The sequence below is a fragment of the Hippoglossus stenolepis genome, chromosome 11 (assembly GCF_022539355.2).
Source record: "Hippoglossus stenolepis isolate QCI-W04-F060 chromosome 11, HSTE1.2, whole genome shotgun sequence".
NCBI classification, from domain to species: domain Eukaryota; kingdom Metazoa; phylum Chordata; class Actinopteri; order Pleuronectiformes; family Pleuronectidae; genus Hippoglossus; species Hippoglossus stenolepis.
In genome coordinates, this window is record NC_061493.1 from 18,950,356 (window position 1) to 18,974,924 (window position 24,569).

A 24,569-nucleotide genomic window follows, 5' to 3' on the forward strand; every position below is an offset into this window, starting at 1 on the left:
AGAAAAACGTAGAAATCATGTGCTTTCCATTTCTGTACACCTCTTATTTCGTCTCTTGTTAGCCAATTCACTTGGTTTTTTCTAGCTAGCTACCAGGTTTGCAGAAGGACACCTTTATCAAGTTTGTGCTCGGAAGTCAATTTTCTCTGATTATTATAATTTTTTTTTGTTAAATCGGAAACGGCAAGTGAAAAGGCAAATTGTTTTGTGACGTGTTGAACTGAATAAGACCATGAAACACAACGTATATGACACATGGTATGAATAAAACGATGATATGATAAAATAAATCTGACAGCAGCTCAGAGGACAGTGGTCCTCCTGTATTAGTATCTAGGAACGTGTTAAAAATACATGTCCCTTGTGCTAAAGTACCCTAAGATAAAATAAAAAAAGTACCGATTATGAAAATAATGCACGCCCGAGGCTGGGCCGTTTTTTAAGACAGGAGAAAAATGTCTGATGTTAAAATGATTATTAAAAACATCCACAAAAAAAAAGTAAAGAAGTATACCAAACAATAAGATAATGACATAATGAATCAATAATATTGACAAGTCGACTAACAGAAAGAAAAAAGTGAGAGAGAGCTCTCTTAGTGCTACCAGTAGCCTTTGACAATCAGGGAGGTTTGGCTTGGACAGAGCCGAGCGGCGGGGGCGTCGCTCGGCTCTGTCGCGTCTGTACAAGAGTCAGAGTCTTGGTGATGTTTCCGTTCTTCTTAAAGCAAAAAAAAATTTCACGTGGTTGGTTAAAAGTCGTGGACGCGAATCTCTGTGATTGGTTGAAACCCGTCACTGGGTCTGCAAGCACGTGCCATTCTCCTCCCCTCCGGTAGCTGCGGGGGGTTTTTTTTTTCTTCCGGGGTTGGGGTTGGTTGGAGAGGGGGGCAGGGGTCAAGTGAGTGGATGGTGGCTGAGATGGGACACTTGGCACACTCCTGAGAGGTTTGACCAGGGAGGCTGCTCGGAGGGAGTGGTTACGTTGCATAGTGGTCAAAGCTCCCCAGGTACTCCAACGCTGCCCTGTAGCACAACTGGTACTGGTCCTGAGGAGAGGAGGAGGAGGAGGAGGAGGAGGAGGAGGAGAAAGAAGAAGAGAGTGAGGACGTCTGTGTGCATCTTTTAAAATATGAGAGATCATTCATTCTTGTGCTTATGGCTTCATTTTAGATGTTAACCTACAGTAAACACATTCTCATACTGCGTCTTGGTTTTGTTTCATACTTTTGACTCCAAAGTCTCATCTGACACACATTTATCTTTGTGTTAATTAAGATGAACCAAATTAATAAAGTGACTCTGTAACTTCAGGCATAAATGAAAGTTCAGTTTTCTGCGTCTACATGTCTGAAAATCTACTTTTTTAAATTTCATTTTCCTTAACGTACAAAATCCCTCTGAATAAAATCAGTAGCAAACGACCTAGTTTCATGATGACGCCTGAAAATGAAACGTCCTGTTTCTTTGAATAAACTGTGGATTTCTCTGGGTTTGATCCTTGTTGGAAACACTTTAACTGATGTAAGTTCACAAGTCAACAAAACATACAACACAAGTTCCATATTATATCTTTAAAATGACTGTGAACTCATTTTAAATGAACACCATGACTCTTTCCTCTGATGGGCTTTATTATCTCCTCTCCCTGTTTGCTATATAAAGTATTTATCAATCCTTAATTCTTAGAAAATAATAATCACAGCTGAGCCTGTGTGATGACACCAGATGAGTTTGCTGTGTGATTTCTGATCCGCCTCTAAAACCTCTATTAAAGAAGGATTTGTCTCTAAGTCTTTGTTTCAGAGAAGCTTTACACCAAAAGGACACTTAGATAACATCATGTTTACACATTCAAAATATACAACGCTGACTTTGAAAACCCGTCCCATCACTGTGGGATTTACATCCTTGTCTGTGCGTCGTCCTTACCTCCGTCTGCACCATGGCAGGCCGCTGGGTGCGAAGTGTCTTCACCGTCTGGAAGAGGTCGACCACGCCCTCGTACCTCATCCTCTCCAGCACGATACTGAGGGTGATGAAGACTCCGGTCCTGCCCACCCCGGCACTGAGGAACACACACACGCACAGATATGCATCACATCTACTGTCGGAAGTTATTTATGACTTTATGTTCAAAACACAGGAATTAAACCGCTCTGTACCTTCAATGATGTCAACTATGTATGTAGGTTTAGGAAATAATGGATTATAATACTTATTTTTATTAGAAAACACTATATGTGTTTATGAGAATCGCTGGATGCTCTTTATCTCACACGACTTTGCACCAGTGATGCTGCTTTGTTACTTATAAGGAGCTCTGTTACATCAGTAACACGTGTGAGCCTGTTCAAAGCACCGGAGTCGCTTCCGTCCATTGTGTCTGTCGGCTGTGTTTTAATTTCAAGATGAATCTGAGCCGTCTAACCTGCAGTGTACAGTGATTGGTCCGTCTTGTCCAAACTGCTCCTTGGTTTTGTGAACTTGTCCGATGAAATCAATGAAGCCCTCTCCAGTTTTTGGCACTCCTTGCTCGGGCCAGTCAGTGAACTGGAACTGGCGGATTGTTCTGGACTGGCCGTCCTGGGGGAGAGGAGGAGTTTAAGTGCATTTGAAAGGCAGCGGAACATCCAGAGAAAAACTAGATTGATGTGAATTGTGTGTTTAACTCAGCTTTGCTCACTTTAGTATTTCCATTCATCTCTTTAATAAGATAAACACACACACACACACGCACACACACACACACACACACACACACACACACACACACACACACACACACACACACACACACACACACACATCTCTCTGTGGCCTTTGCTCCTATGTGCACTCAACAAACACAACAAAACACCACAGCCGTGTCTCTCAGGTCGTCCCATGAGTGTGGAACCCCTGCTGGTTTGTTTAACAGCAGCCATCTAATCACCTCATTTACACCTGGGATGTGATATGAATGAAGTTGACAGGCAGGAAGGAGAGAAAACCAGCGGGGCTGTGGCGTCCAACCACCAGAGCTGAGAGACACTGAACACGTTTCACACGTCTGACAGCACCGAGGCTTCAGCTTGTGGGACTCAAAAGCTGTTTTTTGGTACAAATCAAGACTATATTTCCAAATCTCCCTCTGTTTAAATGTATGTACACACAGTATAGATATGTAAATGTAGGGGAAGGAGTGGGATGAGTGTGTTGCTGCACTGGGAGCCTTGAGATCACAGTATATAGTGTATTTATAGCTCATTGAAACTACTGCATCACAGGGAGTTTCGGCACTGGCTCTCGGGGATAGGAGGCTATGGTTTTCATGTATTTTCACAGTGATCTCGAAAAACACACATGCACTTACACACACCTCCACAGGCACAAACACACACACACACACACACACTGACACACACATACATACAATCCATGGAGCAGGCATACTGTTTACTAAATCTGGATAAACATGTTTGATTGCACATTCACTGGATGTCAACCTGTCGGGAGAAATAACACGCGATGCGTTCACATCATCTCCACCTCGGAATCACAGGTGTAATTCTTAACACTTAGAGCGACTGTCAGCATTTGAATGAAAACAAGCATTAGGATGGATTTGGGTTGGATGGTTGTGTTTGAGGGAAAATGTAGATATATCGTCATCCCCTCCCACACACACACACACACACACACACACACACACACACACACACACACACACACACACACACACACACACACACACACACACACACACACACACACACACACACACACACACACACACACACACACACACACACGTAGAGAGAATCCAACATACCCTGGCATCTGTGACTTTAAACTCTCGGAGGATGTACTGGGGCATGTTGTACTCAGCCATTGGATCCACCACAAAGTACTGGTACCTGGCTGAACGCTCTGCCGGCCAGTACTGATGACACTTCTCCTACAAAAGAAGAAGAAGGAGGAAGAAGAAGAAAACATTAAGCATTTCCATTTGAAGTCTTTTACATAATAACTGCCGGGGTGTTATTAGAGAAGGTTACTGTACGGTGTTAGTCATATTGAGTCATGTGAAGGACTCTGCTCACAAATGAAAATCCAGATCGACTAATCTGCGGCTGTGAAATAATGTCTGATTCATGTTCAGTGGGAAAATATTTACATAATTTGTTTGTGTTCTTAAGCGATGATGTCTTTTCATAAACTCTGATTATGGGATGAGAGGGTGATAAAAGCTGTGAGAGGCAGTCGAGTGCCGACGGAATCACAAGCATTAACATGATAGAAAAGCCCAGTCAGAGACATTATGGATTCAATCAAACAGGTACAGATGTAAATGCGCCGATGTTTGTTTAAACAAACAAAGTGTAAAGTTTTGGGAGATGCGTTTATTTGCTTTCTGAGATGATTGATACCACTTCTCATATCTGCCCTGAAAACGCGAAGCTGGAGTCAGCAGCTGTTTACTCGTGGAACATCGATGCGATCTCTGCCCAAAGGGAAAAACATGTGTTGACTAGCACCTTCTTTGTTTGTTTTCCTTTGGTATCTTAGGCTTTATTGGGCAGTTGACAGAGTGGAGGCAGGCAAGAAGCCACAGGAGAGTCAGAGCGAGAGGGTACGACATCCAGCAGAGGTGGAATCAAAGGGAAACTAGAAGAAAGTACAGTGATGCACGTCTGGCACACCACTAGTTTCTGCCTGTTTCCAGCAATTGTGCTAAATTGTGACCAGGATGCATCGACTGCACGCGCTTCAGGTGTGAGGAGGTCTGACACCAACTACATTTGTACAAAGCAGCTTTAAAGGCATATAAAGAAGTTCCCAGCTATCATAAGAACAGCATATACCTGTAAACAACTAATCTCAATTGTTACCAGATTACATTTTTATGAAAGGGTAATACAGCAGGAAATATCTGTAGCCTTGGAATGCATAATATAGTGACAAATGGGCACAGTAGCATGTTTCCTTCCATGCTGATAAGGAAGCTGATTTTTTATTTAAGTTACAGCTCAGAGCTGGAATGAATGAATATTTGAGCAGTGCGACGCGGAAGTTTAGCTGAACCGACTCAGCATATAAAGATCGTTTCATCTTCCATTGAAATGATCCAGTGGGTCTCATACATGTAGGTGCTGCATGCGTTGATGTAAACCACAGTCGGCGTGTGTGTGTGTATTTACCCGCCCCATCTCTCGTAGCTTGGTGAGCATGACGACGATGGTGGAGTTGTGCTCCCACAGCATCCTCCAGAAGTCCTCGGTGGTCTCGGCCAGTGGGCCCTGGGTGGCCAGGTAGGCCTTCTGCTGTCTGAGGACGCAGATTCACACAGAGGAGGCAGAGGGTTAAACATTAGACAGAATAAATACAACATTTACAGCACAAAGTAATGACCAGGAAAGGATTTTGTTGTTGACTGGTTCACAAAGGATGTCACTACAACCCTCACTGTGGTAAGAGACATACAGAGGATATAAGACGTGCAACTAAACTGAATATTAAACGATCAAACACATTCTGACACAGATCCATTCAAATAGAATTGCAGCGGAGCTTTCTCTCTTACTCCACTTTTGTTCAATGAAAGCAACGTACACCATCTGGGGGATTTTTTATATATGAGGCACCTTCAACAGACTGACTTGTGGAAAATCTGATTCAAAACCCATAAAAGGCACGTTGTTAAAAGCATTCAGCTGCAAACTGAAGATAAAGAAATGTTCCGTCGTCCTTGCACTGTCTGTCAAATCGTCTGTGCCATAATGCGGACGACAAATTCCTACACATTTAATGAAGATAGCAAATAATCCCTGGCAGCCACGCTCATCATTGAGCTATTTAAGCCTGTATAGATCCTCTCCCTCTTCCTCCTTCCTCTCTGTAACACAACCCAGAATGAGAGAGCCAGCCCTTGATATGCTCACAAAACTAAAGATGAGCTCATCCTCCGAGCTGCCGGAGCTGTGCTTGTGTCCTACGTGACTTTGGTCCGGCGGAGCAGTTATTCTGGCAAACAGCAGGTGGCAGCAGCGCACCGATCGACAGCGAGAGAGCGAGCTGAGTAATCCCACACAAATGCATGCGTGGGCGTGCATGCACACACTCACATGTTTGTGGCACATGTAAGCCGCATCCAGGTGTGCACATCTAGGCGTGCAGCAGTTTTTATGTATATTCAGACACGCTACTACGAACGCACACACTCGGTCACACACTGAGCCACGGCTGAACAACTAATGAAGGTGCTGCAGGCAAAGCACTAATGTGGAACCGGGAGATTAGAATATGCTCAGGGCCTCGCTCGCACAAATAAAGAAACAACAGATCGGTGGAGAGGAGCAGAGATGGTATAAGAAGAGGGGAAGGCAACAGAGAGAGGAATGAAATTAAAAAGATGAAAACGAGGGAGGGGGTGCAATGCAAAGAGTGGAGGTTGTGCTAACTACAAAGAGAAGATGTAAGGAGGAAAAACGTGAGAAGATGAAAAGGGTGAGCACTGCTCTCTCAGCTGGTCATTGGAGTTGCAAAGTAGGACTGACTGCTGAGGAGGAAGAGGAGAGGATAGAGGAAGAAGAAGAAGAACAAGGGAAAGGAAGGGGATGAGGATGAGGAGAAGGGGAATTAAATAACAGAGGAGTCAGGCAGAGACGAGAAGGAGAGCAAAGCTGAGCAGGGGATGAATGCTTAATTTCAAATTGATAGGGTGGACCCCTCTAACCTCTCCAAAAAAAACAGCCCCTAGCCAAAACAAAAACAATTCTAACCGTATCACACAATACTGACTTCTCTGCACACATTGTCCCGACGAACGCGCTGCCAAACAGCACAACGCGCTCTCTGCATCATCCCACATGACTGTAGTGCTGGAGGACATAGTGTTTCATTTCAACCTCATTACAATGCTAAAACTCCAGCCTGCATCAGAGCATATCCAGGCTCGCGCCCCTGATAGCATAGCTGGAATCAATGGTTCGCCTCTCATTAGCTTAGCATATTATTGGCTTTTCTTGAAGGCGCTGGGGTGAAGGGCACTGGAGGCTCCTGTTTAGTTTTTATTTATGCCTGGGCTTTAAAAGCGGCTTAATTACACAGTGCCGCCGGTGCACACTACAGGTCCCCACCCGGATATGTCTGTCTCTGCCATGATGTGGGGATAGAAAATTAAGATGGTGAGTGGGAGAAGAGGGTGGCGGGAGAGAGAGAGAGAGAGAGAGTGAGTGAGGAAGTGCACTGAAGACAGATTAGGGAGGAGAATGGAGAGAGACAGAGATGCAAGGGAGGAGAAATAAAGAGGGAAAGGGAAGGAAAAGGAGAAAAGCAGAGAACATAGAGGAGGGAGGAGTGTAGAAAACACAGTTCATTACATTCTCTCTCGCTGCAATTATGCCATTTACACAGCAACAACAGAGGGTCGGCCTCTGCGGAGAGCCTCCTCTTTAACAACAGGGCCGGAGGAAGAGAGGGAGCTGGGGGCCGGGGGCCGGGGGGGTGGGGGGGTGGAGGTGTTGTCTCCGCTGTCTCCGCCACAGCCCCGTATGAAGCAAAGCCTCGTATGGACTGAATGGCATTTCATGGCTGCTAAATCCATCTCCGCGCTGTACACTCCAACCGCAGAAGAGTCGGCTCTGTCTGTCTCTGCCTGTACTTATATAGATATAAAACAGAGGGCTGCCTTTTCATCTTCCTCCCTCTAGGAAGCAATTTGGACTCGCGGAGCACACGAGGACATGCGGCAGCTTCGATGTGAAAGTGGTAGCGGCTCAGCGGATGAGAGCCACATCAACAGAGCAAGGAGTAATTCTTGCAACTTGATACTGGCCACTGCAGCCTCATCCTCAGTCCCCTCCCATACATCTTTATCTGGTCCGCTGTGAATACCTCCTGTATTTTTCACACCGGTGGCAATCTCTCAGAGAACAGACCTGTCACATCCAGAGCAAGTCGGGACAGTGTCAGGACAGTGATGCAATTTCTGTCGTGTCGAGTCGGCGCTCCGCGACATTAGACTTGACATTAAAAAAACGACTGAGGTTAAAGTGCTGACTCTCTGATTTAATTAAAGGATGTTTTGGCATTTGATCAGTCTCCAAACCCACACACATAAAAACCACAAACATTCATGTGATATGAGCAGAGGAGTATCTGCGAGAGGAGTATCTGCGAGAGAAAAACCATCCTCGCAAAAAATAACATTTCCCCTGAGACGTTTCCTGTGACGAGCAGCGGCTCGACCTTCCTACATTCTCGCCACAGCGCAACAAATGACGCCTCTGCTGTTTTGATTGGTCACTTTGAACACTGGTGAGTATTATCTCTCTATTTAAGCAAGCAATTTAGAAATATATTCCAACCCCACTCCAATCTCTAAGTTAAATTATCCATAGTAACATTTCCACCATAACTTTATTACAAGGAAACGTGTTTTTTTCCAAACATATTCAACTGGACAAAACTAAATATAAAATATCGAAAGATCCTAGTTAAATTTCAGATATCCACAATTATTCATACATCAATAGTTAGATATCGTTCCTTCTAGGTCATTGTCCAGTTTCAGATACCCACATTTACATTTTTGATATCCAGAAGGAACATTATTTGGAGTAAAGAAGTCATTGCATTCAGCTCAAATCTCTAAAAGTTTACCTGTAGCCATCGATGCAGCTGGCGTTGATGTAGTCGGAGCCCTCGACGCCCCGGATGGGCTGCAGGCAGACGCGGGTGGACTCAAAAGGCATAATGTTGACCAGGCGGTTCTTGAACTTGTTGCAGGGTAAGTTGGCGCTGATGAAGCGTGACGTGTGGGCTTTGGAGTTGGCCAGTCTCTGTTTATTAAAAAGAAAGCAGACAGGAAGAGAGAGAGATGGAGAGAGGAAAAATTAGTGACCCGTGACCTGAAGTAAACAAAGACAGAAGTCTGAAACGTTTCCCTGACAAGTCTTTATTCAGACATAACGTTTTCTGTCAAGATAAATAAGAAATTCAGCCGAGGAGGAGGCATCGGAGTCAAGAAGAGGTGTGACAGCTCCTCTGTTTGGTTTACTCTGCTTCCTGTCACCAGGGCTGCAGAGCATTCTGGGGCTTAATCAGCAGCTTTGGAACACACCCAGGTCCACTGTGCCCCAAACATTCAAGTCAGAGCAGCTGTCAGTACCAGGTCAGTCTGGCTACATCCATAATACTACGTTATTGTTAGAAAATGCATCAACTCTGCTACAGATTTGCCTGCATCCACACTACTCCGGAGTTATAGAGACACTTAAACTGAGAAGTTTGGAATTGCTGCTGGCCCTGTTTTAGTTTTAAACTCAGCGGCTGTGTTTTAATGGAAACATTTGTTAATGATGACCCAGTCATTAGATGAGGTCTGTGGACGTTTTAGTCTGAAAACAACGTTTTAAAATGAAATAGTAGTAGTTAGGATGTAGCCTCAGTCCTCCTTACCTGACAATTCTGTTATTGTTTCCTTTTCTTTGTTTTTAAAGCTCAGCCTACACTCGCTCCCTCCCTCCCCACACGACAGATTGTTTTTCTTTCTGTCGTTTTGCTAATTTAATTGTGAATAAATTACTTTGTTATTTCCTAAACCCCCTTTTGTCTTCTGTTTTTGTGGTTGTCTACTAGCAATTAAATATCTACTGGTGTAACAACATGCAGTTGACTTGTCTCACAAGGCGTCCCAGAGCTTCCTCGGAGGACTGCCTGCGTTACAGTGCTTGGCCCTGGCAGTGGACAGAGCACAGATGGACGACACAGGAGCGAGCACGGACAGTCATGGCTACGTCGGGAGAATTTGTGTGTTGTGGCCAGACTGTGTGGGCACGGAGGCTGTGGCCCCCGTATACGCCACAATCCCTCTCTCACTCTTTCCATTCTCCGTCTTTGGCTGAAGTGTAGATGTTATTATTACTTCAAACAGAATGGATTATGGACATAAGAGGGCTGATGCTGCACTGGGAGGAAAGTGTGAAATAACATCACAGTTGATGGCTATTGACAGACGGTGTGTGTGTGTGTGTGTGTGAGAGATTTCGAGTAACCTTGAACAGCAGCTGTGTGTATGTGTAAGTGCCAGTCATTTTTCTAATTCTCCATGTGTAGGTGTGTTGATGTGTTTGTGTTCTGGTGCCTGAAAAGTGTTTTTCTTTGTGTACTCGTGCTTCTGCTGTGACGTTACAGCACCGGTGTCAATACAAATTGTTCTGCATTGAATTTTTTTGGGGTGAATTCATTATTTCTGACACTGACATGCGGTGACACCACACTGAAGGTCGGCCTCTGCAGTGTGTTGTAGTTTGACAAGTGAAGACAATGAAAGACAGAGTCAAGGGAAGATGGAGAAACAGAGGCAGACTGGAAAGATGATTTTCTTTCTCTTAATTATTAACACTTCCTGTACAGTCTCACCCCTGTGAACTACCCAGTAAACTATAATTTAAAAAAACAAGCTGTTCTAAAATGTGTTTTGTTGAGTTACACGCTTCATTTCATCCTGTAGGAGTCAAGGACACGACTAGTGAGGCTCATTCAGTGTGGACTGAATGAGTAATCAAGTAATACATGACTGAGGTGTGTGCTTGTCAGTCACCTTGAACTCCAGCTCCATGGCAGTGACCGTCTCGCCGGGCGGGGGCTGGGTGAGTTTCTGGATGTGTGCATACAGGTTGCGGGCCAGCACCTCGGTGTTGCCGCAGGTCGCCGCCTCCAGCAGGGCCTCGTGGATGAAGATGTACTGGTCCTCGGTCTGGACCATGTAGTTCCTCTGGGCGCGCATGCACGTCACGTGGCCGTAGATGTCCACGGACTTCTCGTGCTTCATGCGCTCCAGCATGGCATCGATCACGATGAAGCAGCCTGTCCTGCCCACGCCAGCACTGGAGGGGAGAGAGCGAGGGAGATAGAGGAGGGGTAAATTATTTAATGTTTCACTTTTGTGTAGCAGGTAATGTCTTACGTCTGTTTACACGGTATTACGAGATCAACTGCAAACACAAAGACAAAACTAGCTCTAAAGCAAAGGGCTGAACTGCAAATCAAAAGCCCTTATAAGCAATTTAATCACAACTGAGTTAGTAGAATTTAAGCTTCAAATGACATCATAATTATAAGGTGTCTCGTTTTTTTTTTACATAGAAATGTTTATTTAATTTCTGCAAGCTTCTTTTCTCCTTGTGTTTACCTCTATTGTAATATAGGCAGTATATGGGTGTCTATCAAAATCTGACTTCACATTATATTAAGTGTGATTGTATATTAAAAAAGAGATAAGAGACATTTTGCAAAAGAAGCAATTCCTTTCCGTGTGCACCAACCTGCAGTGGACCACCATGGGCCCTGCGTCTGGAGGATTGCAGGACTTAACCCGCCGCAGGAAGGACAGGATGGGTGTCGGGTACTCTGGTACTCCGTGGTCTGGCCAGGCCATGAACTGGAACTGTCTCACCTCTCTCTTCTCACTGGAGCCGTTCTGCAGGAGAGCGAGTGAAGCAGCGAGATGTGAGTGTGAGCTCGGTAGGAGACTGTGACATTGTGAAATGTAATTGGCTGCTTTTTTAAAAGGAAACTTGTCATGCTAGGAACAACTGTTTTGAGCAGGTAAAGGTGGCTCTGTCTGATGAAAGGGAATAGTTACAGTTTGAAAAGAACAAGTCATTTAATTGTCAGAAATGTAGCTATTTTAAGCAAAGGTCTGGATTTGGCTCATAACTTTGATAGCAGCACATTACGTGCTCTACTTTCATGGCTGTGATTATTCTGCGAGTGTAAGTGTAGATAAACGTGTGCAATTTCAGGGTTGAACTCCAAAAAACAGTTCCGTGGCATTTTCACCATTCCTGATTGAAACCAAGCAACTGCTCCAGCTGGAGACTTCCCTTTAATTTAGAATTATAATGTTTTTGAAATTATAAGCAAGTAATGGGAAGAGGAGGAATTAAAGGTATCAGTCACATCAGCACAGCACTGAAGTCTATGAATCAAAGTGAAAAAACTGAAATATTTCGTTGGCTTTGTCGAGAGCAAGAGACAAATCTCGGGCGTTAAAAACCAATTACACCGGTGAAAAAAACCGATTCCAGTGGTAATAGCCTTTATCGGCCTTCAGAAAAATAAGAAATTACATTTTAAAATATGACCCCATTAATGATGAACCGCAAATTACCTGCTGGGAACACGTCCTTCATGACAATCCCATGCTATATGTGTAACTGCAAAGAGAACGGCAGCACTGTACCTTGTAGAGGGCGAATGTACGAACGCTGTAAGTAGCCAGCTCCACAGTGTCCAGCATGGTGACCTGGATCATCCCGTAGGTCTCGGTTCCTCGTGATGGCCAATACTGGTCACACTTCACCTGGCAGAGGGAGAGAGAGAGGGCACAGTGTGAGGAGTGAACTGCCTCCCACATCCAGCGTGAGGCAGGTGAGAGGCTTGTAGGATCACACTGATTAGCAAGGAGGGAACAGAAGAGAGGTCAGCCTTTGTCCACAGACTAATTAAAAGCTGGAGACTCTGAGTCAGCTCCTCTATACTTAAAAAAAAACAAAACAAGCACCAGCGTATCAGGCGAGTGCATCCATGTGTGTCTGCAGCTGAAACAGGAATCAAAAGGGCATTAAAAAAAAGCTGACGTTGTCTTTTACCAGCCTGTGATCATTTTCAATAAATTAATTGCCAGGTGGTTTGCAAAGCCTTTGTCATTTATGCTTTTGGTGCATTTGTGAGGATTGGGCCTCTGCATTGTGGAGGGAGACGTGTCTCAAAGCCAGTTCTGGTCTGCGGTGACGGGACAGCAGGCTCAGCCACCTGGCTCCATATGTGCAGAAAACACATTTAGCTGTTGAGATCCTCCAAACACTGGCACTTACTTCACTGTGTGTGTTAGAGAGTGACACACTGGCCTTTGCTACAATCTTTTTTACTCCTTGTGGTTGGCGAGGCTTAATTGGCCACAGTCCCTACTCAGATATCTACACAGAGACCTTTTTCACCACAGTGATGAAATGGACGACTGGCTGTCTCTGAAGTTTGCCTCTGGTCGACAGTAAAATGTCTTTTGCTGGAAACAAGCACGCAACGGTGCTTCATTTAGATTTTTACACCTAATTCCATAGTTTCTCATAAGGTGTGGAAGTTTGAGGTGAGTCACATCATTATCTGAACACTCTGCACAGCCAGCTGAGCTCTGTTGAGTCTTCTGGGTTCAGAAAATTTCCAGTAAATGTCTAAAACACCCAATGGCACGGTGGTACAGTGAGTAGCACTGAATCTGGAAGAATCTAACTTGTCCATCGGTGTGACTGAGTGTGAATGTGTGTTTGTCTCTGTGTGTTGGCCCGGCGACCTGTCCAGACCCTCTGGGGATAAGAGGTATAGACAATGGATGGTCTTAAACACTTTTGGAGCTTTTCCTTTTTCTCCCCTACAAATCTACTCTGAATTTATACTCTAAAATCCAATTGACAGAAATCCGTTGTAGTGACAGTGAACTTTAAGCCCTGAATACCACAGGTCTTCTATCAGTCAAAAAGTCATTCTGGAAAACAAAATGCTTAACATTAAAGATTGTAAAGAAGTATGTGGGTAAAATGAATCATCTCAGAGAAGCACCAGCACTATACTCTGCTATATCTCTTTGTACGTATAGAAAGTGAACGAATGCAGGCCCAGTTCTAATGTCAGGATTTCTGGGACAAGGACCTGCTGCTATTGATTCGTATCACATGAGGGGAAGAGATGCGATGCGGGTAAGCTAATCATATCCATACTGCAGCACTGAGCTGACATTTGCAAGGACCTTGGCTGTCTCAGCGAGCTGCTGCAAATCGACAGACACAACGCGCTGAAATTCACCCTTCATAATTCACCTCGTCCGGTGACAAGCCTCCATTCAGAGGCAGAGGGAGACATTGCAGGGGAAACTCAATTGACTGATAGGGGACCGCTCGCAGTACAAACATATGGATTAGCAGTCACCACAGTAATGAATATCTCTGTGCAGTCTGAGGTTGGGTGGCATATTCTCCCTTGGAAACACACACACACACACACACACACACCGATTCTGCTTTGAACTTCTCACGTGTCATCACCTGGCCTTCTGCAGGATACACAGATGATATGCACTCACTCACACACACACACACACACCTGTGCCTCTATCATTGTGAGGACACTCATTGACATCATGCATCCCTTCACACTGACCTGAACATTAAAATCAAATCTTCACCCTCAAAATGCCCTTTGGGAAATTGCGGGGAAAAAATTGTGAAATGTTCCCACTTTGCCAGAATGTCCTCTGGAAGGTCTGTAATTCTAACTGGTCCTCACAAACATAGAAGTTCAGGTTCTTGGGACACAAACACACATAAGTGGGTAATATATTTGGTCTCATTTCAAGTTCTGACCTTTTAGGGTTTTACTAACTTGTTATGATAGCACTGAAATTTTCCTTCTTCCGGATCTTATCATATTTGTCAAGCTCCTGCTCTGTTTGGCACAAGACATCAGTCTGCCTGGGTGGTGGGAGGTTGACTCATTCACCATATGTGTGTGTGTCTGTGTGTTTGTGTGAGAGGGAGATAGTGGAGGATGTGTATTTATGGAAAGGGCCGGGACAAAATAGCAGGAATCCCTGAAAATGCAGCCATAACTGTACTGTAATTATCTTATTAAATGACTCCTCATTATCAACTTGCAAACATTATTTGTTTGATGTAATTTGCATTTTGATAGTATTGCTCCTCTTCTTTAGTAATTATTAAATAATGTCATTTTCAACACAGAGGCAATTTAATCATTTCTATTCACTGTTTGTTGAATCGCATTACGCTAATTGTCATTCAACTAAACAATTACTCTTCAGAATAATGGATATTTTGACTTTAATTAATATATACTTTTGTTTAAAGAGTAATATAATGTACATATTGTAGTAATTTACAAAAACGTTTAGCTACTAGCATTAATTTATTTTATTTACAGTAGAATAAATGTCAGCGATGAAACTGAAGACTGTTTTCGGGGATTAAAACAGGAGTTAGTCACCATCTTCTGGTTTGGAATTGCTGCTGCCACTACGCCTCGCGAAATGATGTCACATGAAAGATTTCAAAGTACTCAGATATAAGTTGGCAAAAATGTTTCCGCCCCCAGCAGGAGCAGGGCAGATTTGGTTCTTTGAGTCACTCTCCATAGCGCCGGAGAGCGAATTGATTTTGAGAAGTGTGTAGGAAGTGGGGACAGGCCGAGCAAATGTTTCATTTCAAGTCTCCTCCATGTTGTGAGGGTTCCATCATTTTGTCCCCGTGGAAAGATGTGCGGCTGTGACTCTGGGATCGAAGCACGAGCGCTCGGTCCTGCCACTCACACACATTAAAGACTGTACACAGAGGGATGAGAGGTTGTGTGTATCCTCACTGAGATTGAATGAATGTGTATCAAAAGTCATCCTATCTGGCCCTGCAGGTATTCTCAGAGGTGCCATTAAATCAGCTCTGCTCATACTTTGCCTTAATGATTAATATCATCAATAGCTCAAAATTAAAACTGATGATTGTTTCTTGAAGGATGTCATTTTGAGTCTTTAACTTGACACTGGGTTGTTTTTTTATGTACTCACTTTAAATGAAACTCAACTTTAGGTAATGATTTTTCTCCCACCATAAAAAATCAATTTCTAAGATTTTTGGAAATTAAATCTTTTATTTACAATCTCTATTACTTCCACGTCTTATTCTGGGGACTCTCTTCCATCAGGGAACCGTATGCACTCACTAATAATGCACCACATACTGGCAGAGCCCCATGCTGATTTATTTCCTCCAAGGAATTCATGAACATGATTTTGTAGTGGTAATTAAATAAACCCATCCCAATTTGGAATCTCAAGTAGCCCATGTGCTCCTTTTTTTAAACCTGCTTTTATTAACTTGAATGTATTTTAGGAGCACACGTGTTGTTGGGTGACAATCCTCCAAACTCCATCTTCAGAGTTTTCATTATAGCTTTCAAGAGCCAGATTCAGAGAGTGCACACAGAGACACTCCATGTTTATAAAACTTTGGCACGCTGTTGCAAAATATAATATGTAACAATCAAGTTTTGAACTCTCTGTGCAATTTTCTAAATAATGAATGAAAGAGAATTTGCATTATTACGAGCCTCTCAATATAAATACACTGTTATATGCATTGAACCATTTCCGTACTCTCAGTAGAGGGTATGCGAGTGTTGTCATCACATGCGAGGTTGCAGTGGTTAACTCCGACGAGCAACGGGAGGGAAAAAATGCTAAAAAAGCTATTTGTGCAATTTTAGTTGGCAAACAGATTTAGAAGGAGTTCATGGAGAAGTTTTTAGAGATTGCTGAGGACTCAGGAGAAGAGAAGCAACATGAAGCGATACTGTCCACAGACAACCACAATATTCTTTGAAGTGCTTGTGACTTTGATCAGGCTGACAAATCCTGCTTTAAAGTAGGGCTGGGGGTCTGGATGCCTCCAGGCTTTGTTGGGTGTAACGTTACTCCTCTGCTGTCGAGCTACATCAATATATACATACGAATGTCAGGAAAACTCAATTTCTGGCCACATTTCAACTCTCAACAACTCAGATTGTCTAATATGTCATTGTACTGTCAACTTCAATGGTCTTAAGTTTTACATGAAAGTAATTTGTTTTTCCTTCTTGTGTTGCAGCTGTCCTCATTCACTGCAGCCTCCTGGTGGTTGGCTGAGTAACAAGGTAAAGGATGTTGTATCACATGCAAAGTGACATCAAATAATACCTTTTTTTTTTTTTATCATCATCTGCAGAGAGCAAGTTTGTTTTGATGACATTTCCCCGACAGGAAATGTATTTCTGGTTTCTTTCTTTCGCTAGTTGATTACCAATCTCACAGAATCCAGACCTATCACCACGGCGCTGGAGAAAGGTCTGGCTGCACCTTTTATCATTCTGCTCCAGGGAACAAAAAACCCAAACCTCGCTTGTTTGTATTTCTTTCACCAATTACAGTCTGAGGTGACGCTAATCCCAGGACGCAGGAGCGGTGCCCCTGTAAATAGTGTCGGGAGGAACTTGTTTAAGTGGAACATTTACAGGGAGGGGAACACTGTCAGTAAAATGGCTAATTCGCTGCAAAGGAAATGGTGTAAACGATGCATTTCTACTGAGTAACTGCATAATCCAAATGTTGCCACTTTCACAGTGTCGGTTGCTGGTTCCTAGGGGATCTCATTGTTTACCCCTAGCAAAGGGGATTTTGAGTAAGTTTCTCACTAATAAATTATGCAGTAATCATTCATATGTTGTTGTTGTTGATAAATAATGTAAGTAAATCTTTTGAGTATGTGCAAATCAATAAATTAATGCATCAAGGGTCTCTCCTTACCCGTGACTTCTCCTCTAGTCTCGTCATCATGACAATGGTGTTGGATCTTTGCTCCCACACCATCCTCCAGAAGTCGCTGAGTGTCTCTGGCAGAGGCCCCTGTGTGGCGATGTAGGCATTCTGCTTCCTGTAGCCGTCGATGTAGTTGGAATTGATGTAGTCACTGCCTGGAACAGCTGTAACAAAAAACACAGAGCGTATATCACATATGTTACACAGTACGGTTATTTGATCTGATAATATTGAACTGGTAGTGAGTACTTTTACACTCAACAAAGACAATCTGGCTCTGAATGGTATTTTCCAATCAAATCAAACACTCTGTATCAAAGGGAAATGTGTGCACGGGAGGTTTCTGAGCAGCGGCTGCTTTTCACACACAATGTCCTTGGAACCGGTGGAGGAGGCCTCCGTCAATGGCTGCCTGAGGGGTTAAATGGTTACATGAGCTCTTACCGTCAACAGAGGTGAGCACCACTCTGGAGTGGTCATAGGCGATGACGTTTGCATAGCGATTCTTTGGCTTGTTGACTTCCATGTTGGAGTTCTCCCAGGTAAACTGCTGGCCGGGATCAATGGACTGAATAGACGGAGAGCAAACAGAAAAGATGGAGAGAGGACGATTATAAGAGAGTGGACAGAGAGAGACACGGAGCAAAAAAAAAAAAAAGAAGCAGCGGGTGAGATTAAAAAAGCACAAAGGGAGGCTCTTGTGTTTAACACTGATAGAAGGGATGGGACAAAATTACACCGCTGTCTGCTGTCACCTCTTCTAAAGCAGCATCCTACGGACAACAAAGCCTTTTAAAAGGACCGCATACCCACAACGTGTCCCTTCAAAAGCCACAGCGGAGGGCTACAGGTAAGTGGTTTTAAATTGCGTGGGACACTGTGCCCGGCTGAAGCCATCAGTTAACAAAGTGCCATATTGCTACACTGCGTCTGCTGTTGGTGCATTAGCAGGTTAATTATTTGCATGGCACTTGATGTCTTGAATGCCAATGAGGCAGAAATATAAGAGCACTTGTTTTTCGCTCACATCGTCTCCATCAATTGAGGCAAGAGAGCCGACGTGTTCCTCCGGTTTCTAAACCAACATTATGAGAACGAAATTAGGTTTAAGGAGTCGCAGGCAACCGCAAATACTCATTCTGTCCCTTTAGGATAGTCCTATTGAATTACATGATTCTCCAAAGTCACATGCCTGACTGCTTGCGGTAACCACTATTCTTCTCATTCTGTTTTCTGTCTTTTCCCATTTTTCTATTTCTGTTGCCTCTCCTTATGCTCTATTTTGGTTTCACCTTCTCCCTTTCAGCTCCTCTCTACTTTTAACCCTTTCCATCTGATGTCATTTGTCTTTCGGGCTAAGACGACAGCAGACTGCATACCTATCGATCTAGGGGGAGATATGTGACGGCCTCCCATCCCTCGGCTCAATAAAGTCACAGTCTCTTGTTATTCTGTATCGATCTCCACTGGCTCACACCGGAACCTTGTCCACTAATTCCCCGGACCTTTTGACTCACAAATCCAGCAGGACTCGGAACGACTCCTTTTGGAATTCTTTCACTTACTTGATGTGGCTGAGGCACTAAATTAATTATTAGAGATGATTTTTTTGTCAAAGCTTGACAGATAAAACATAATAATTATTATAAGTGGATAATGGATCAAATAAAGGGAGCAAGGTGAGGTCTGGGGAGAATTCCGAGCCATGAAATGATCAGCGCAGCAGCATTATTAAAAGTGTTGTCCTGGTCTTGTTGGTTTGCCCGTCTATAACAAGATAGAGTCACGTACAGCAATGTGGCTTCAATACTCTTGTACAACAGCAGTGTTCATTAATTTGTCCTACAGAGTAAAGTGACCATCTCAAATTTACATTATGAACAAGCGGTTTTAGATCTGACTATTTAAGTTACCAGAGAAAGCCGTGTACGTGCTATTTGACTTTGAAACGAGATGTGAAAAATGTGGAGTGCTCATATGCAGGAAACTTTTACAACAGCTCCAAATTGCTCAGTGGAGAGAGTCATGTGGGCATAGGCCTATTGCTGCTGATGAGCTCGGCACTGCCAATTTCTCTGTCCATGCCTGCCAGCGTGAAGAGAAAGATTTAATTTGCAGTCAAAACTTGTCATATCCATATGAGAGCTCGGTGAACGCAGCGGGCACACTACACCGATGACAACTAGCAAACAAGTAAGCTAGAGGTGGTAGGAAGAGGTGAGAAGCAAACGGCAAAGGTATTCTCGCTCGTACACTGGAAATGCTTTCAAATGAATATAATGATGGCGCTATGACGAGTGCAGCGTGATATTGCTTCCTGTCAGGAGGAGCTGCAGCAGGCCTGATTGACAAATCCTGCTCATTACCCAGTGTGCACATAGCTCAGTGTGCTACGGACTGGCGTTGGTGGTATAGGAAGTGTCAGGCCGCATAAAACATCAGGGAGACGTAGTGGTGCAGCTTCGACAAATTCCGAGCCATGATGGTAAAGCACAGCGGGAGCAGCCGGCGAACGTGAGTGTGACAAAGCACCATGAGCTCTGCCACAGCGCCTTGTTTGGCGCGGGGACGGGTGGCCATCTGCCGGGCATGGAGGGGGTCTTCCCTGGCTCGGAATGACTGGTGCAAGGAGGGAAAGGGGCCAGGCCTGGCGGCCTGCAGTCAGACAAGCCACTTCTCTGGCTTGATTCGTTTACACTAACTCAACAGGCCGTGAGGGCAAAGTGCTGGAGAGGCACTGAGCAGCACAACCAAGGCCTAATTGTCTCCCCAGTTAGCTGCTCATTTCACAGCGTACCACATCAAAAATCATTAAAACTAAGTGCAACTCTGCATACATGGATAAAACATATATTATAACACATCTTTCTCATGCATTATAATGGCTCCTCTCAGATTTGAAGACCAAAGTTTTATTCCGTCTTCATTGATATAAATGGGGTGGATGAAATGTTCCTATCAGTATAACACAATACAGTTTGACAGCACAACAAACCACATCCTCCATAATGACCATGAAGTCGAATAAATATCTCTCAAACCAATTTAACAACCTTTGTGAGGGTTGGATTTATGCATGGTGGTTCCGTTAGAGCGCATTAGATTGGAACTGAGAATGTAATCACATCTCAAATCTGAAATGAAGGTCTAAATCATGTACGAGAAAAAGCCCAAACATGAATTACTAATAAAATAAAGTACCACTTACAGCTGTAAATGTATTTTTTTTTAAAGTGCGCAACACTGGTTAAATGATAGAACAGTTATATAAGGCTTTCAGATAGATGTTTTTTTTTTCACAGCAAACACTGGACAGAGCAGAAAGCACAACAGTTATGAAATGTTGGCTAAAGTTTGGGGCTTGTAGTGATGCTCGGGGAAAGGTCACAAGGCCACTAAAATAAATTTTCTGTTTCTCTCTGGAGTGTGAAATTGCACTGCCAATTTCATACTGTAGCAACACATGCTGGTCACAGACAGAGGCAATCGCGTAACCTTTTAGGTTATAGTCGAATGTAAAAAAGATCTACAGTCACTCCAGCTGCCTTGTTTCGATCCATCAATCTAAGGAATAGACTTGATCAGACAAAACGGATCCAACGATCACAGCAAATAAATAAAAGACGCCTCTTGTTTTTCTGCATTCAAGGATGCCTCGTCTCTTGATCTGGCCTTGCTTTTAGTCCCCACACCATCCATGTGCCACTTTAAATGCAAATTTGCTCCCTTTTTTGGAGGAAGAACACTGACAAGAGATAATCCCTCACAGAGCTGCGTCGCAGAGACCGCCTGCAAAATAACATTCTTCGGGGAAACATCAGGACGCACACAGATTGCTTAAGCAACTCGCCACCTGCTAGTTTCGTGAAAAAGCATCTTGCAGCATTTAATGTAAGTGTTGGTTTCCTGGTGGGATTGGTAATAGAGCTGTAAAAAATGACTGAAGAATGTCTGCGAAAGAAGTCTTCTATAATCCATTTGAATACATGCATATGGGATCAAAGAGACATAAACACAAAATGTCCTCCCAGACACCATAACAAAGAAACACATTTGTACGCTTGAAAGACACTGATACGCTATTAGCACAATGGCACATGGCTCTTACCTCATACTCCTGGGAAAAACGGAGGCCGTCGTTCGCCTTGAGTCGCTCTATGTGGTCAGACAGGTCAACGACAGTAATGGGCGGGTGCTCCCTCATTCCTGGGAGAGGAAGAGGAGGAAGAAGAGGAGGGAAAAAGGACAAAGAGGAGAGTGAGACCAGCCTGTTCCTCCTACATTAGACATTCACAGTGACATACACAAACACTGGTTGGACCACAGGGTGAGTGAGGCTGCCGGTGGGACCATGAGGTGGCTGTATAACAGTGAGGAGAGTGCACTTTGTTCAACAATGCATGAAGAGAGGGAGAGGAGAGAGGAGAGAGAAAGAGAGAGAGAGAGAGAGAGAGAGAGAGAGAGAGAGAGAGAGAGAGAGAGAGAGGACACAAGTTGAAACAGGCTGGTGACATTTGGTGATATCGTCATGCTAAGTGAGGAGGACAGAGGTGGGGCTGGCTCTGCGATGCACATGAGTGACTGGGTGAGCATGCTCCTGGAAGGAAGCAGGAGGCAGACATCTCTGACTCCACAACGCTCAATCGGTGGCAGAGGTGGGATCAGAGCAAGAACCCACAAGTCTCTACAAATCAGTCACACTGTCACTTCCCAGGGAGGAAAAAAAACTCGCTGGTCACCAGCCAAAACTCATTTCTTTGAAAATCTCTTTCCCTACAATAGACTATCTTTCGGCCAGCCTGGAGCGCTTGGGCTGGATTAATTTCAAACAACCCCCCCCCTGCCGCTCCCGAGATTTCTCATCACCGGGTTATTGGATGATTTATTGCTAATCTACCGACACAAATTCCCCCTGTGCCTCTGAACTTGGCAAGGCTCTGTGCTTAAACGGATTGCTGGGAACTTGCCTTATGTGTAAAAAGTTAACTGTATGACACGCATGAAGACGCCCTCAAGTTATACATGGAGCATCATTAACCTAACATAAAGCCTTGAAGTCACACAGAGATCAGGATAACACTTTAAAACGGTGGAAATATTAACATTAGTGCCTTTGGCTGAGCGCATCTGTAAGGTCATGGGTCACGCTTTTAGACTGGCGACCGCTGAAAGCTCATTATTGCTGCAATGCTAATGGCTAATGCTCGGTAACTACAGCCACTGCACAAAATGAGACCTGACCAATTAGACTAATTTAATACTATCGCATGGAGGCACAAAAGAGCACATTCACATTAGTGTGTATGTGTTTGTTCGGCCAGGTCTTTTATAGCCACGTTATATGCTAAACGGCGAGTGAAGTCATAGATAACAAGGCTAATGTACAGCAAGTGTAACTGTCCGCATTGCTCAACCATCCGTGAAGCCATCTAGTCTTGTGCATTCGCACCAAATAGGTGTTGCGGGAAGTTCACGGCCTAGAGTGGACCTCGCTGTATCCTTGAAGTGCCAGAGGCATCAAGCTTGTGGGCTTGTGATGTCTGTCAGGATTGCGACATGGGAATGGGATCGGGGGTGAGTGAGAGAGGAGAGACTGCATGTGTGGGAAATACACAGTAGGTGAGAGAGCAGACTAACTTGGAGTGTTGGGGCAACGATGAGAGCTGGGACCTGTGGAGAGAGGAGAGTGAAGGAAGGAGGAAGAAGAACACTCAATCAATGGAGACGGCTCAGGATCAGACCAGGGCCTCACAAAATCTGCAAATAACCTTTAAAGCTGGTTTGCAGCTATTAGTGTTTGCTCTCTTAGGACAATTCAGGTAGTGTACGTAAGGCTGTTACACAGACGAGCATACAAAGCTTGGATTTGTAACTGTGAGCCTTCATAGCAAAATGTGGCTAGTGGATTATTTTGGTGTTTTGGTCGACAGCAAGATAAAGGCACAAAACCTAACAGGAGTGTAGTTGAGCTCAAAATGAGGAAAGGTGTGGTCCGACCGATAAGTACTGAGTACAAAGGAGTAAAGTCTACTGAGTACACATGGGTCAGAACGTCGCCACAAGTGCACTTTGTCCTGCATGCTTGACTCTGGCTAATCTTTATCTCCTCATGTCGTGATCCTGTCATCTGTCAGGTATTTTTATTATCTTATATCTATGATAGTTTGTTTGTATTTTTAACGCTTGGCTGCCACTCAATGACCTTTAGATGGGGCAATACATTTGACTCAAAATGGTCCCTCGTCACAGATGGCAGTTTGGGTGATCATTTTACCTTTTGACTCTGTGTTCAAATTCCAAATTTGACTAAGCTGGTTGTTTGTTTCAAGCCTGTATTACCGTCTGATTGCCCGCATTATTTGCTCCATTGGACTTGGTGAGTACAACCTTATTTTCACCGAAAGAAATGATGCCCAACACTACGACCCAGGTTATGAGACCAGAAATTCCTTTTGAAATGCTCCCCTGTGAATACTTACTGCAAATTGCCCTATGCTGTAAATGGCACTGCACACTTTATCTGAAGCGTTCAAATACCTAACTACAGTGATCGTAGTTAGGTATTTGCAAATATAATCTGATCCAGGTCCGGGAAGGATGAATCATTTATTCATAAAACAACATAACTGCTGCTAGAGAGCCAAAAGCTACAGCCCAGGTCTGTTTAAAGGATAATTCTGGTATTTTTACACCTGGGTCAAAATTATAAATATGTCTGGGTCTAAATACTATAAATAATTAATGAGGAAAAATAAATGTTTTGAATGAGCTGAATATTTAGTTGTAACCTCAAAAAGGCAGCAATTTAAAAGTGCTCTGATATGTTTAGATTGTATAGTCTGGATTCCTCGAGATAAATGTGAGTCTCGTTCAGGCAGAAATCTCATGAGAGATGAGATTTTGCAGGAAAGCCAGAGTTACAAAGAGCAGGCTGCGACAGAGCGGAGTAACAACACTGAGTTTGAGGAGGCGTAACTTACCGTTATTGAAAAAAAAAACACTGACCACAGTTTGCAAAGCTTTCACAGGCTTATTTTAGTCGATAGGGACATGTTGAAGTTGTGGCTACTTGTGCACCAAGTCCATACACTACACCTTTGTTACCATCAGTGTTTGCAGTGTTTCAACCACTGCCGGTCAAATAGGAGAAGAAATCCAACACT

General features: G+C 43.8%; 1 protein-coding gene across 1 annotated transcript in view; it reads right to left on the reverse strand.

The window, feature by feature from the left end:
* Window positions 1-854: 854 nt before the first annotated feature.
* The window catches only part of LOC118117990 (receptor-type tyrosine-protein phosphatase F), a 157,829-nt gene continuing 134,114 nt past the window's right edge, over window positions 855-24,569 (reverse strand). The window contains exons 24-35 of the mRNA XM_047341988.1: window positions 21,515-21,612; window positions 17,851-17,974; window positions 17,395-17,570; window positions 12,232-12,351; window positions 11,312-11,466; window positions 10,588-10,873; window positions 8,646-8,824; window positions 5,183-5,309; window positions 3,814-3,939; window positions 2,431-2,585; window positions 1,932-2,067; window positions 855-1,048 (exon numbers count right to left, since the gene is read on the reverse strand). Of these exons, the coding sequence (XP_047197944.1) occupies window positions 980-1,048; window positions 1,932-2,067; window positions 2,431-2,585; window positions 3,814-3,939; window positions 5,183-5,309; window positions 8,646-8,824; window positions 10,588-10,873; window positions 11,312-11,466; window positions 12,232-12,351; window positions 17,395-17,570; window positions 17,851-17,974; window positions 21,515-21,612 (1,751 nt within the window). The 3' untranslated portion in view covers window positions 855-979. The remainder of the gene's footprint in view (window positions 1,049-1,931; window positions 2,068-2,430; window positions 2,586-3,813; window positions 3,940-5,182; window positions 5,310-8,645; window positions 8,825-10,587; window positions 10,874-11,311; window positions 11,467-12,231; window positions 12,352-17,394; window positions 17,571-17,850; window positions 17,975-21,514; window positions 21,613-24,569) is intronic.